The sequence below is a fragment of the Alligator sinensis genome, unplaced genomic scaffold (assembly GCF_000455745.1).
Source record: "Alligator sinensis unplaced genomic scaffold, ASM45574v1 scaffold56_1, whole genome shotgun sequence".
NCBI lineage: Eukaryota > Metazoa > Chordata > Crocodylia > Alligatoridae > Alligator > Alligator sinensis.
In genome coordinates, this window is record NW_005841960.1 from 3,408,095 (window position 1) to 3,424,095 (window position 16,001).

The 16,001-nt window shown below is 42.8% G+C and overlaps 1 protein-coding gene across 1 annotated transcript; it reads right to left on the bottom strand.

The window, feature by feature from the left end:
* Nucleotides 1-2,100: 2,100 nt before the first annotated feature.
* Nucleotides 2,101-13,785, bottom strand: LOC102375272 (complement factor H-related protein 1-like). The gene is made up of 4 exons (XM_006020594.3): nt 13,605-13,785; nt 6,306-6,488; nt 4,719-4,919; nt 2,101-2,328 (listed from the first exon to the last, which is right to left on the bottom strand). Exons 1-4 carry the CDS (start codon nt 13,783-13,785, stop codon nt 2,315-2,317), a joined length of 579 nt encoding a protein of 192 aa, XP_006020656.1. The 3' UTR covers nt 2,101-2,314.
* Between the last annotated feature and the right edge of the window lie 2,216 nt (nt 13,786-16,001).

Consider the following 16,001-nt stretch of genomic DNA (forward strand, 5'->3'; position numbering starts at 1 on the left):
GGAAACAGAACATTTGAACATCTTGTTTTGCTCTTAATATACAGCATAATGCCAATTTAATTTAATTTCTACAAAGACCTCAGTACTGCCCTTCAATTATGAAGAGCTGGGAGATATTTTACCTTAAATTAAGGTAATCTAGACTTTATCTTCTGTTTCTTCAGATTAGTGGAATATTTGGCAGATTCTAAGATTTGGAGAAGCAAATTATACCTAATGCTGTAATACTTTATGGCCATTCCCTCCCTCCTTCTTGCCAGATTATGCTCCAATTTCAGCAATGGAATAAAATATTGTAGGCTTCAAGGTCCCAATCTAGCAACATATATAAGTATGTGGTTAATTTTAAGCATGAGAGCATGAGTAGTGCAATTATTAAAACATTACAGTGATGTTTACTTGTCAAATAATGTCTTTGACTGAAAGTCTTATTAGTCCCTGAGTACCTTAACATTGAAAATATATTTGTGAACATTTGCTAATCAAACTGTGTCCCTAGGTATTTTGGTACTTATGTAGTCCTCATTATGGTACTACTTCAGTATAACTGCTTCTGTCGGTAGGAAGGTACTACTGTCCCATTTTGAAGACTAGGGACTTGAGAGAAATTAGGGGCTGGATCCAAAAAATGACCTTGGTTTAATTTAAGTTACACTCATTGAATGCATCTACACAAGACATTTACTGCACAGTAGACTAATCAGCTATGCAGTAAATGTTGTGCGTCTACGTGTGTGCCTCTATTAGGCTGGAGTAAACTAATTTACTCTGCAGCAGGATACTATTTTTAAATACAACTACTATCCTGCTGCAGGGTAAAAAATTCCACCACAGCACATGCGTAGACACTACCCCAGCTGGCTGGGGCACAAGAGTGCTTCAGTACGGGGGCTGCCTGAGAGCTAGTCCTAAACTGAAGCACCCTCATGTCCCAGCGAACCCCTCTGAAGCACACAAGAGCTTCTGTGGCCAGAGGTGATCTTTTCTAAGCATTCTCAGAAGAAAATATCAAGTTGCACATGGGAAGTATGATGCACCATCCACATAAATGGTTCTAAATACCATCAACACTCTTAATTTTAACCATATGCTGCTTCCCTGCCTAAAAGGGAAGCTGAACCCTAGTCTATATGTCTGACTCCTGGCCACCAGGGAAGCACTCCTTTTGCAATCCTCTGCTATTTAAGTGCCTGACATAAAGGCATCATCACATGTAAGTTTTTTGGTTGTTTGTTTGTTTTTTTGCATTGTATCCTAAATGACTCAGCCACATTCACATAGGAATCTGTGGCTAGTGGAATAGTTGAGCACAGGTTTCCTAAATTTTCAGCTAACACCCAAACCACTAAATTATGGAGCATGGCAATTCATTAACAGAGAATCCGGAAAATGTATTCACCTTCTCCTTGTTAAACTTTCATATGCAGATGTGGAGATTATGATAAATTTGTACTCCTCACAGCACTGCTCTAATTTCCACTTTGTTGCATGAAGTGGGGGATAGAAATAGACCATTTATTCACACAGTGCCAGGGCCATGCAACTCACTGCTGTTCAAAAGATCTGCAAGTAGTGGTCTTTGTGTCATTTTTTTTTAAACAAATGTTAAGGTTCCTTCATATTTACCTTAGAAGGGGATCATCAATTGAAAGAGAACAAAATAAGACATTTTTTTAAAGTACTAAATTCGATACAGACACTTTTAATGTTTGAAAAGGGAAATCAAGTGTGGTTTTGTCAGTTTTAACCTTTAACAAGAGATATCCATATTTTCTTATCAAAATTTGGTAGATGACTGGATATGCTGTAGGTTGTATGGGCTAAAACATTTGGAAAACTGTAAACAGCTGCCAATAGAGCCGAGTACGCTTCAGCTTCAGTAAGTACTAATGCTCAGCTGCACACACTGCAACACTTTTTTGAATTGGAAATTACATTGCAAGTATCCCAAACTGGAAGTTACTGGTAAGATGTCAAGTCTTTTCTCTTTTGGGCCAGATAGGAAATGGTGCTACAACCTGTCCAAAGTTATGTTAAGTTTTTCCCAAATACCATAAAATGCTTTAGTTGGGATAGACTAAAGCTAGCCAAACTTATTTGCCCATTGTTTCTCAACTATTTTATTACTTTGTTGAAAATAAGTTTTAACAACATACAATTTAATGACAGATAAAAAGGAAGAAATACATATATCAGCTCAGAAGACAATCTTGGCTGAAATAGGATGTTAGGTAGGAAAATTACAAATATCTGGTCAACGAATTTTGATTGTCAGATCCAGAATTCAAACGGTCCTGTAGATGTTTCTTTTCATTCATCCTGAAGTACCTGCCAATGTTAGATGTTAGAATAATACAATGAAAAGATTATTAATTATATTGAATGTTGAAACCTAATCTGTAACACAGAAATATCTTATGGACTTTTCACAAAAAAAGAATGTTGATTTCAGCACAGCTACAGGGGAGTGGGAAAGCACGCTGGTTTGCTGGTTGATTTCAGCCAATGCTGGAAAGTAAATACAAACATACCCCATGAAAACTAACTTAACATTTACCTCTGAAGTGGTTTTATTAAAAACAAAACAGTTCACTTGAAGTAGAACTTAGTATGGGGACAAATATTTGTACACTGATTTAATAGATTTTATTGTATCTTATAAATAATTACAGTGAGATTATTAGCTTTGAAGTGTGAGGATTTTTTTTACAGATGAAGCTCTGAACCCATTTCCTACCAGAGCTCTCTATAAGTTGTTTTCATCTGGTCTTCTTTATCTAAACCCAGGAATTATTTCCACAGTACTATTAAGAAGGTATAATATTTCACAGCATAATACATGAGTGCCATCATATTTACTCAGTGGCACAGGAGTAAATTTTACTGGCCCTTAATTTTAGTGATAGATGAGAGAATGAAAAGAGGAAGGACCCTAGACTAGACAATATACAAGGCATGATGAGAAGCTGAAGTCATTCAGCTGAGGAGCTTTTCTGGGGCTGGGAAAATACCAGGTCTGGGAATGAATGGGTATCAATGAGGATCAGAAACAGTGAGATATCAGCATCAGTGCTAGCAGCGAACAGTTGTAGTTTGGCCCTGAAAAAAGTCATGAGAAAATATTTTTCAAAAGCATAAGTGGGTGGAAAGGAAGACTTCAACTTATGAACAATATCTTTGTGTAGAGTTTTTGTAAGCAAAAAACCAGAAATAATCTATATCTATCATTCAGTTCTAATTCACAGACAACAAACCCATAATGCGCCCCCTTATTAGTTCAATGTTTCAGATGAAAAGGGTTAACATTACTCTCTCCTGGGACTAGACGGAAACCTGCAAGCAGAGATGAAAGAAACAGTAGTGCTGCTCTGTGGCCAGTCCTATCCATTTTGGATTGCCTGGCAAGAAGGGCAGTTTTGTAATAGACTGGAAGACATCTTTGAGTCCAGATAACACAATGCAAACTTGTGCAAACAACCAATACCATATATAAAATAAATACATGCACACTGTAGCCTCAGTTTTACTGATCAGAATGACTGAATTATGCAACCCTATGGAATTTGTTATATGATCAAAAACATTGAAGATAATACAACAAGTGGTAACTTTGTTACTATGATCATGAAATGAAGTAGGGAAAATAGAAGGTAATAAGGAGGTGTTTCAGCACAGTGGGAAGATGAATCAAGAACCTTTCCCCTCTGAATCTGTAATTTCATGCTGGACATAATTTTTGGATAAATGACACCTTCCAAAATCACAGGAAAACCAGTTTGACCTTGGTTACAAGGGTATTAAACCCAAAGACAGATAAACTGGCCATTCATAGATGTTTGTTAAAGGTAACAGTACATACATATATGCTGACAAAATACAGAAGGAAATACTGGAGAACAGAGGGAGCTCCCTGAAAGTCCTGCTGCTGGCATTTACCCATTTTCCTAGTGTCTGACTTCTCTGGCAAAAGTGTAAATAAGAACTTGTGCTTTGCTCTCAGATAGACACAGCAAAAGTGTACATTTTCTGCACTGTGGCGAATTAATCTGAGCTGAGTTGGAGGTGTGTCTTGTCTCATTTATTAGGGACCTGTTCATCAATATAACTGTAATAATGGTAGGGAACAGAGAAAACAAGATGGCCAGAAGAAAGTAAAGCAAGAACTGGATCAGGATCTAAATCAGGAGATACCACAAAAAGTGAAGTTTTCCAAACAGGATAACATGATGATAAATAATTTTGCGGGGGACATTAGTTACTGTCTGCACAAACCCAGCAGCAATAGCCTCAGTCAGCTTCTGCGGCTATGTTGGAGTGGTAGACAAATTGGTGTAACCAAAATGTTCATGCATCAGAAGGTTTCTCAGGAAAAAATGAAGACCAGGAAAGCTTCAGCCATCATGGCACTTCTTAGCAGATGTGAGCTGCAGCAAGTACTTGTGGATTATTAAAAAAAACAGCTCCACAGCATCTCAGATGACAAGGGCAATCAGCCCTGTGGAGGAGCCAGCCACAAAATTTGAGCAAGTCAGGACATTTAAAAAGCTCTTCTACCATTTTCTACCAATAGATCGAGCAAGTAGATTGGATCATCCCAGCTCAACTAGTGCTCTGATAACCTTGGTTCTGTTTGTTGCCACTTTCACTCGACATGCTGCATTATACAATTGTTTTAAACAGACTGCTATGAATTAACAGTGTCTTTAAAAATTACTTACCTCTGAGCTTACATCTAGGAAATGGCAATTTCCCCTCCCGGCAGTGTACTCTAAAAGGAGGAAATGCTGGATCCCTCACATACCCAGGTATGCATTCAAATTCTATTACATCTCCAGATGGATAATACAGTTTCTCTCCTGAAGCCCATCTCAGTCTAATATTGTTTTCTGCCATATCCTGCTCAGATGCTGTACAGGGCTCTGAAAACAGGAACATACAATTCAATTGTTTACTCATGGATTTACCATGGGAACTTTCATTTATGCAATCATTATTATAAACCTTTTTACATAGAATATTTTCAGGGAAGATTTGTGCTGGAATAGCTTGAGAGGGTGCGAGACCAGGAAAGATCTTGAGAGAAGCCTTTAAGGGTATACTCACACAAGCAGGGTTATGCGTGTCCAGAAGCACAAATAGTAGTAGCACAAGTTTCTACCTCTACTTTGTGCTGTAGTGTCTGTCCCTGCTCATGTGCTTTGGGGAGGGGAAGGTGGGGAGTGGTTTGGGGCACAGGGTACCTTGACACAGGGTCTCCATGTGCCTCTGTGCCTTTTTTCTGTTTCTTTTTTTTTTTTCTACTGGGAAATCCCATCACATTTTAATATGCAAACTGTGTGGTTTGTGATGCCCCAAAGCAGTTTGCAGAGCCACAAACCACATGTGCCTGCATGTCTGGATCCAGCCTAAGAGCCATGTTGGCATTTGCAGACCTGAACAACTGGGATCAATGAAGTACAATTTGCTTCAGCCACATCTTCTGCAGCAGTAATTGTTAAAAGATAACAGTAGCATAAGGAGCAGTTGGCAATCCAGGCACTGACCCTGGGCACGCCTACTTAGACAGGACACAAGAACAACAGTTACTTCCAGCCCAGTTACTGCTAAAATCCTTTGAAAACTTAAAAAATTACTTATTTACTCACTTAAAACTCACACCTTTTCCTTAAAAATTGTCTTTCCAAAATAGGGGTGAGTCTCCAGTGGAGAAGTTGATTTCCTTTGCCTGAGTGGAAGCACGGAGACTCTGTGCAGTAATGACTGCTGCTTCTCTCTGGACCAGCAAACCCCAGGGTTGGAGTCCAGTTTTCACCCCCACACAGTTGCTGCTGAATTGGCAGCAGCTTTTGGTTCAATGGAGAAGAGTTAACACCGTAGCCTAAAGTAGCCAGTGAGCTAGCTGAGGGTGAATAAACCACTGCATGCCGTAAGTTCTCAGCCTGGATACTGAAAAAGTGGATTTTTCTTCCTGTACATTTCGCCTTCCAAAACTAAGATGAATGCCTTATTGGGGGGATGGGAAGTGATATAAAAAGAAAAATGCAGTAATTTCAGGGTTACTGACTGGAAATGTTGATTATTTATCATTATTACACATTGGCAAAGGGCAGGAGAGGATTGGACTCCAACAACACACTTTGAGGGCCAGAATATGTGCCTCTCATATCCTGTTTTAAATCAAAATGGCAATCTTCACCTGCGGGATTTTCAGATTCAGTGACAGCTGACATGGACCCCACCACTGAAAATTATCACACGACAGAACTCATCAAAAAACATTGTTATTAAATACATTTCGTACCCACCTATGCAAGTTGGAGGATCTGTCCATTGTCCTGAGTTGCATGTAGCATATTGAGATCCCTTCATTATATAGAGATTTTTACATTTGTATGTCACTACTGCATCTCGTTCATAGTATAATAATGGAAAAGTAGTGGTATCTCCATTTTCAATGGTAGGTGGCGGCCCACATCTTCCAGCAGCCTCTGAAATTAAGTATATACATCCAGAAATACATCATAATTTATTTCCAGCAAATGCTGTGAAAACAGAAGTGTTACAGATGACCCCCTACCTATTTACTTTGATAGATCACTACAATCAATTAAAGGGGAGAGTAATCATCCTATTTCAAAACTAAATCCTTATAGCTAAATCACTGAGGTAAAGTATACGTAGCTTTGAATTTAAACTGACAAAATAATATTTCATCACAAAATAAGAAAATGAATGGCCCTAGCATTCTCAACCCCTGATTCAAGTCCATGTTTCAGATGGAGAACGTGTGGTAGTATGCAATCCTTCAGTTCCCAGGCATTGCAGCTGCACTAATTCTACCATCCTGATCTCTAACAACTGACTGTCCAGAAAAGAAAAAAGGAAGGAGGCTTGGACACAACTCATCCGTAAGCATGGCTCTTCTTCCTTATCCCTTTACTTCTTGTTACAGAGGGAACTGCAGTTCTCTACAGTATGTTCCATCCCCGTGGCCAAGTGTTAATGTTGCATGTTTGAGAAAGGAATTTGGTGCACCACATTAGGGTGAATTACGAGCTTAGCGTTGTCTTTAACATGACGGGAACAGAAAGAAAGCACAAAAAATGCAGAGGGGACAGAAAACAGCAAAGAAAAAACAAGAAGCTCAGCAGGAGATGTAACTCTCCTCTCCCACATTTCTGCTCCTCTCTTGTGGCCACCATTCCAGAGAGAGCAGCCCCTGCACTTTGCCTGAACGTCCATAGCTGACTACAGAGAAGGCACCTGACACAACCTCCCTGTCTTCTCTTCTTTTGACCCTGGAATCCGTTTCCCTCCATGGCCTGTAAAATCCTAAGTCTACTCACTTTGAGGACACACTGAAAATCTCACCTAGGCTTTCAGGGAGGGAACGGGCAAGAAGGTAATTGCATTTGCTAGAAGGAGTGCGTGTTTACATCAGCGTGGTTTCTCTATTTTAATGATATAACTGAACTGTAATAATCTGGGACCCACTTAGGACACTTAGGACATACAAATATCAATTCAACTGAAAAAGAAACCCTAAAAACCCAAAACAGCCAAAAACCAGCCAGAATACCTGTATCTTGATATTCTTGAGTTTTGGCATTCTGTGGGTTTTTGGGGTTTTTTTTTTTTTACTTTTGTAATTTACATTTTTAAGATCAGAAGCTCTGTTATGACAGATGGATGCTCTGCAAAACAAGAGAAATCCAAGCAATGCAGGTATGTATAGAGACCCTACAAATGCGAGCATTAGTTTATCTATCATTCTGGCATAGCTCTTTCCACACAAATGGTACTGCCTGGTAATAAGACAGATTCTGCAAACCTTGCCTAGAACCCAGGTGTCCTATGCCCTGGTCAAGTGGCCAAGCCCCTAGGCTATTAGCCTAAGAGGCTGGGAGTGTTCTTCTTTCTCTCAGTTCTAACAGGCATATGTAGAGGGCAATCCTAATTCCCCACAGAAAGAAACAGAATCCTAAACTGTGTAGAAGTGCTACACACACCACAACTTAGGTGGAGGAAGGGTAAATAGGATCTGGCCCAACCTGAACAAGTGTGGCAATATGTAGTTTGCAGCTATATTTGGCTTAATGATCCTCAGTGGAAATCTGTTTCCACTGAACGATGACATTATTAGTGGCACTTTCCTGCGTGGGGATCTTGGAATGTCAGGGAGGAACATATCCCCTAAGCTTTAAAGTACTACAGTATTTTCAACCTTTCCTCAGATGTTGTTCAGGCTGAACTCCCTCTGAATTTCGGTGAAAGCCTGACTGAATAAAAGCGTCATGATATCATAGAATCACAGTCTCAGTAGAGAAGTGGGACTGGAAGGGACCTCCAGAGGTCATTTAGTCCGTAGATGTCATAGACATTAGGGCTGGAAGGGACCTCGTGAGATCATCAGGTCCAACTTCCTGCCCAAGGGGCAGAAAGTCAGCTGCGGTCAAATCATCCCAGCAAGGAGCATCCAAGTGTTTCTTAAAGGTATCCAGAGTAGCTGCTTCCACCACTTCTAAGGGGGAGTCTATTCCAGACTTTGGAGACTTGAACAGTAAAGAAGTTTTTCCTTATGTCCAATCTAAAATGGTCTTCCAGCAGTTTGTGACCATTAGACCTTGTCTTCTCTTCGGGTGACCTGGTGAACAGACATGCTCCCAGTTCCTGGTGCAAATCCCTTACATACTTATAGGCTGTCACCAAGTGCTCCCTGGGACTTTGCTTGTCCAAGCTGAAGAGTTCCATGCCTCTCAGCTTCTCAGAAGGCCTGTTCTTTTGAACTCTAATCATGTGTGTGACTCTCCTCTGGACTCTCTCAGGATTCTCTACATCCTTTCTAAAGTGTGGAGCCCAGAACTGAATGCAGTGCTCCAGCTGTGGCCTTACCAAGGCTGAGTAAAGCAGGAGGATGACTTCTTGGGTTGTGCTTGAGATGCATTGGTATTTGCTTTGCCAGCTCTGGCATTGAATTGGTGGCTCATGTTCATCTTGTGGTCAATCATGACCCCAAGTCTCTTTTGGTTGTGGTGTTAGTGAGTGTAGCACTGCCGAGCCTATAAATATGATGTGGGTTTTTTCTCCCAAGGTGAAAACTTTGAAAAAAGTTGCATTTCTCAGTGTTGAATGTCATCACGTTTTGATCCACCCACCTTATGAGCCTGTCCAGATCAGCCTGAATTGAAGCCTATCCTCTAGTGCAGTGGTCACCAACCAGTGGATCTCGATCCACCAGTAGATCTCGGAGCCTCTGGAGTCAATTTTAGTCTGGGGTGGGGAGCTGAGTGTTTGCATGCATGCAAATGTGTGCCCCAGCCCAGCAGGCCAGTCTGTGGGGGAGGGAATGGGCGGTGGCTAGATGAAGGCCCCTGTGGTGAGAGAGAGAGTGCAGCAGAGACAGGAGCAGGGATAAGTTGAATGGGGACCCAGTTGGGTGGGGCTTACCTTCTGGGAAGGTGCGACCCCAAATAATTTTTTCTCCCTCTGCCTTGATCTCCCCCCACCCCTTTCCCTTCCTACAGACTTACCTGCTGGGCAGGCAGGAGCAGGGTGGTGGTGGTGCATGGTAGATCTTGGGTTGCTTTTCAATGCTAAAGGTAATTTCCTACATTAAAGATTGGAGGCCACTACTCTAGTGTGACTGCACTTCTCCATAATTTGGTGTCATCTGCGAATTTAGCCAGTCTGCTTCTGACACCTAAGTCCACATCATTTATGAATACATTAAAGAGTGCTGGTCTGAGAACTGAGCCCTGGGGGATGCCACTAGTCACCATGCACCATGTTGACTTGGTTCCATCGACTATCACTCTCTGGGTCTGAGCATGGAGTCAGTTCCCCAGCCATCGGACCATATGGTTATTGAGGCCGCAGTTCCCCAATTTTACCATGAGGATATCATGGGAGAACAAGTCAAAAGCTTTTTTGAAATCTAAATATATAACATCAACCTCTTGTCTTTTGTCCAGGTGACACATCACCTGGTCAGAGAAGGAAATGAGGTTGGTCAGGGAAGACTTAATTGCAACAAAGTCATGTTGGCTATCTCTCACAGTGCTGCCTTCCATTAGCCTGTTGTTGATGGTTTCTATGATGATTTTTTCCAGGATCTTTCCAGGGATTGAGGTCAAACTGACTGGCCTGTAGTTCCCTGAATCTTTTTTCCTTCCTTTCTTGAAGATCACATTGTCCCTCTTCCAATCTTGATGAACCTCTCCCAAGCACCATGAGTTCTCAGATAGACTTGCCATTGGTCATGTTATGATGTCAGCCAACTTTTTTAACACTCTTGGATGCATTCCATCTGTGCCAGCTGATGTGTGGATGTCCAGCCTCTCAAATTGTTACCTCACAAGATCTTTGACAATGATAAGCATATGATCACCCTTACCCTGGTAGTCCTGTGTCCTGTCAGGCAGGGTGATACCCTTGAGCTGGTGGAAAACCAATGAAAAGTAATCGTTGGGGAGATTGCCTTTCTCCTGTGTGCTGGTTGTTCCAAATGGTTCAGCAAGGGTCCACTGTTGTCCTTGTTTGTTTTTTTTTTCTGACTTCCCATGTATTTGAAGGACTTTTTAATTGTTCTTGATTCCCATAGTCAGTTTGAGTTCGGTTTCAGCCTTGGCTTTTCTGGTCCAAACCCTACAGGTGCAGGCCAGTGCTACATAATCCTCCTTAGTGGTAGCTCCCAACTTCCATCCCTTATAAGTTTCCCTTTTCAGATTCAGGAGGTCCATGAGTTCCCTATTGAGCCAAGGGGATCTCCCAGCCCTTTTGCTATCTTTCATATGGGCTGGAAGGGACTTCGCTTGTGCTTTAGGATCATGTCCTTAAGGAGTGACCACTCATCATAGATTCTGCTCCCTGTCAGATCATGGTTTCTCAGGGCTCCAACAACCAACCTCTTGAGCTTGTGAAAGTCAGCTTTCCTAAAGTCAAGGATTTTGGACAGATTTGCCAGCTTTGTGATGGATGGAGAAAGTGATCAAGTCATGATCACTGTCACCAAACTTCCCTTCGATCCTCAGGTCGTTGATAAGATTATCCCCTTTGGCTAGTACCAGATACAGCAGTGCTTGACCTCTTGTTGGCCCATAGACTTCTTGAGTCAAATAGAGCTCATCGATGCACATGAGAAAGCTTTGCGACTGATCAGATATGTCTGAATGCTCTTCCCATGAGATGTCAGGGTGGTTGAAGTTGCCCATGCACCAAGAGTGTGCAGCCTCTATTAGTTCCCTAGAGAATTCATGGTCAAGATCCTTCCTCCTAGGTAGGAGGTTTGTAATGGGCTCCTACAGCTATATCCCCTTCACCACATTCTTCCTGTATTCTAACCAAGAAGGTCTCAAGTTGCCCTCATTGGGTGCCAATCTCTGTTTATAGGAAAATGTACTGCTCCTGTACATACACAGCTACACCCCTGCCCTTCCTTGCAACACGATCCCTCCTGCACAAGGTATAGCCATCAATACCTGTGGTCCAGTCATAGATGGAGTCCCAGCAGGTCTCCATTATCCCTATGAGATCATATTCATTTTTGCTTAGCAGATGGGCCAGTTCCTCCTGTTTTTCCCCATGCTCCTGGCATTTGTGTACAGGCAGCTAAGCCTGCCATCAGAATCCTTGGGCTTCCCTGTCCTCTTAGAAGAGTCCCATCCATGAGATGGGGAAGGAGTGAGTTTCCTTGTGTTAGCTGACCTACTGATTCTCTGGTTGTCACTTCCACCATGCACCATGCTGACTTGGTTCCATCAACTATCACTCTCTGGGTCTGACCATGAGGACTGTGATCGAAGAAGCCAAAGCCTACATGGTGGCACAAATCCTGCCATCTTCTGTTGACTTCTTCAATATATCTCTCCCTCCTGTGCCTGTGACCTGTAACCAGAACGATTGAGGAGAAAACTACCTGTGCCCTCTGAGCCCAGCCCCCAGAGCCATGTAGTCACTCATGACCTAACCAGGATTCCTCCAAACCATGGCATTCATGCCCACATGAATGACGAGCATGGGGTAGTGGTCAGAGGGCCAAACAAGTTTAGGAATCCTCTCTGCCACATCCCAGATAGGGGTCCCTGGGAGGCAGAAGACCTCATGGGCCAGGGGGCAGGGCAACAGATCACACCCTCTGTCCAACCCCCTGCCTGAGCCCTATCTGGCCCATCCTATACAAATCCATAATCTAAACTCTTTGTAAAACTGCTATCAACACTGACACAACACATAACACCCAAACCTGTCAGAGGTAAAGCAGGGGGAACCATAGCAGTCAATATCCAACTTCTATAAAGGTTTTTAGTAAAAAGATCAAGAGATCCCAAATAGAGGGGTACACCCCTCCCACGCTCCGAAGGAAGGCAAAACCCCCACAATCCATACAAATGTAACCATTGTGTAAATATCTTCCTGACCCCAAATATGATGAATGGTACTGTCCTGAGAAGAGGGGAAAGACCCTCTAGCCAAGAACCTCCAGCCTTTATGCTCAGCTGGATCACTGGCAAATGCCGCAGCACCAGTCAAAAGCCGCAGCCACAGCAGCAGCCAACACCTAATGCCTCTGGGAAAGGCTGAAAAGGACCCTTACATGTCTACCAGAAAGCCAGGGGTAGGGGTGGTAACCAGCAAAGCCCAGAAGCATGGGAAAACCCATAGTAGAACACAGGCTTATATCATCCCCAACCAGTGCCTATCCAATCTTTTGAACACTTCTAGTGATGAAGAGTCCCCAACTTCCCACAGCAGTCTATGCTACTGCCTCCCTTTTCTAACAGGATTTTTTTTTCCTGATATCCAATCTAAACCTACTCTGGTACAACTTCAAGCCACTAGGCCATGTCCTACTTCCTGCAGCAAGAGAGAAAATGTGTTCTCCTTTTTTATGGCAGCCCTTCAAGTGTTTGGTGACTGCTATCATGTCTCCACTTCAGCACCTTTTTCTGAAGCTGAACATGCCTAGCTCCTTCAGCCTCTCCTCATCTGACTTGTTTGCCAGGCCTTCTATCATCTTGATTGCCCACCTCTGGGCCCTCACTGATTTCTCCATGTCCTTTTTAAAATGTGGGGCCTAAAACTGCACACCGTACTTCAGATGAGGCCCAACCAATCCTCAGTAAAGAGACACTATCACTACCCATGTCTTTCACTTAATGCTTCTATTGATGCATCCCAAAATGACATATGCCTGTTGTTCAGCTGCATCACACTACAGAACCATATTAAATCTGTGATCTAGGCTCTGAGATCCTTTTCCATGGAGCCTATTGTCTATTCAGGTAACACCCAGGTTGTATTTGTGGGGTTTTTTTATTCTTCCTGACGAGTAGCACACTGCCTTTGTCTGCATTAAACTTCACAGTCATATGGGTCAATGTGAGGTCTTTCCCTCTAGTACACTCCTCTTCAATCTAACACTGAGAATACAGTAGAATTCGAAGACTTTAAACATCACTTACAAGCATGGAAAACCAACTACCTGAAGCCTGTGGATGATAACAAAACAGAGATATGGTGAAGTAAATGTGATTGAGGGAGATGCTTTTTTAATTCCAACAATATCCCCACTACCAGGCAATTTTAAAAAAAGGAAAATAAAATACCGTTGCATTCTGGTGTTCCTGGTGGTGACCAATTTCCTTCCTTACATACTATTCTTGCAGGTCCGGTTAGGGTCTGACCTTGCCAGCACCGATAATGAATGATCTCTCCAGGAAAATACCGTTCCCTCTCTCTTTCTGCAATCCAGCCATTAGCAATATCAGGTGGAGAGCCACATGTCATGTCTGAAAAGAGATTCAGGGACCCTTACAAACACTGAAACACATACAAAAAGAACCTCAATTTAAATGGGCAATTTATGGTATGAAAGGTGTGAAAATCCTCTTCAGGCTTTCATTCATTTAACCAATCCTACCTATCAGAAGGCTTTTCATTGCAGAGGGGCAACACAACTATCCACTGTGAAATTCCTTGAGTTAGAATGCAATGCAAAGGCAAAATAATGATGGCTACATCTATATATCAGTAGGAGTTTAGGATAATAAATGATAATTCCCAAAGCAAAGCTTACACTGTTACAGAATGTGCGTGTTACATAGTCTTAGGGAGCTTAGGTTTTCATAGATGTAACAGATAACACGACTTAAAACATGTAACATCAAGGTTTCTCTTTTGTAGCATGAAGGTGACTTAGGCCTGTCAACTGAGATCAGATTCTTCATGGAAACTTAAGCTGATTGAAATAAGAATAAAATGTGAGTGTGACAACTCTCCAGAACTAGGGAGAGTTAGACTTGGACAAATCAAGGTAACATTCTCCTATTTTCCAGGTTCTATGCTCACTTTTAGTATACTTGCAGCTTTTCTCCAATTAAGCCAAGTAGTCGTTCTCCCCACAGTAGTTTGTACCATCTCACATGTAGCTACTCGGTATGCTTTCTGACCTCTGCTGTTTTCGATTTCTGACAACCGTATGTCACCTCCCACCTTAAAGTCTGGTGTACAACCAGATACCGCCTTTTTCTATGTTTGTCCTAGATTGTCCAGGGAAAACACTTGGTTCTATGAGACGCAAGCCTATCCTTCATTTTTCTACAATTACCAAACTGGATAACAGTAAGGCTGACTCTCAGCCACTGAACACATGCACAGATCCTAGACGTCTTTATGGCCTTCTGTTGCCTGGGAAACATGACACATAATGAAAGACTGAAAGAATTAGGATGATTTAGTATGGGGAAGAAAAGACTGAGAGAAGGTTTGATAACACACTTCAAATATCAGATGGATAAATATAAAAAGGATAGAGAGAGACTTTGTAACTGTAGAGTCCTAACAGCAATGGCTTCAAGAGTCAGCAGAGGAAATTTAGGTTGGAGATGATGAAGGCATTTCTCTCAACAAGGGTAATTAAACATTGAAACAAGCTATCTAGAGAAGCTATGGACTCCCCATCTCAGGAAATTTTCAAGAGCTGAGTTGGACAGAAACCTGTCTTAGATGGTTTAATCAGGAGTTATCCTGCCTTGATCAGTGGTCTGGACTAGATGACTGTAGCAAGTGCCTGGTTCCAGTGGTGGCCGTGATGCCTGCTGGTGGCCATGCTTACTCTGGCTACCTGGGTTCCCTCCCCATTTTTCCCCCACATGCCATGCCTTGATGTAGATATTTAATTGGGAAAGAGAGGCTGCCCAGGGTCCCCACTGCAAGCCCTTGTCTACACAGTCTGTGGTCTCACATAGTTATCACCTTAAGGGCTCGATTTGTGGCCTCTGACCTGCCCTGTAGCCATGCCCGTGCCTCACAGAAGTTACCATTCCATCACACGCTTGTTGGGATGTCGGCCTTCTCACCCTCTGCCCCTTTTCACTTGCTGTAGCTCAGGTCCACTGTGCCCGACTTGGCTTCTGGACACCAGCCTCTGCCTCGCTCCCCTTGGCTTTTATCTCTACCACTCCTGGGCTGTGGGCCCCAGCCCTAGACTCTGCCCCTCTTTGGACTGTGGGGTCTCTAGTCCTATCTCTGACCTTGCTCAGGCTGCAGGTCTCCAACTCTTGCTTTACCTCACCGTGGTGCTGGGCACCCAGCCTTGAGACTTGCCCTCTCAGGATACACAACAGCTTGCACCCTGTTCCAGGGACCTCTCTGGCAATCTAGGACCTCCTTTCATCCCTAAGAGTCCAGACCCCAAACCTCCAGGATAAAGTGTAACAAAACCTAAGCCCACTCACTATAACGTAAACTAGCCCTACCAGGGGTTCAAACCCAGGTCACTGGCTGCTCCACCAGGCTTCCCCCTACCCTGTGCTGTATTCCATGCAAAACGGCGATATCCTGCCTGCATTACTCCCAGGGTCATCCAGGTGTCAGCCAGGGGCTTCCCTATGATCCTGCCCCAGATCTCTTTCTTCAGCACCATCTAGGCCAGACTGACTTCCCAGGTTCAGCCACAGTTTTTATATGCTCCCTAAGCCATGCTCCCTTCTGGTCAGGTGATG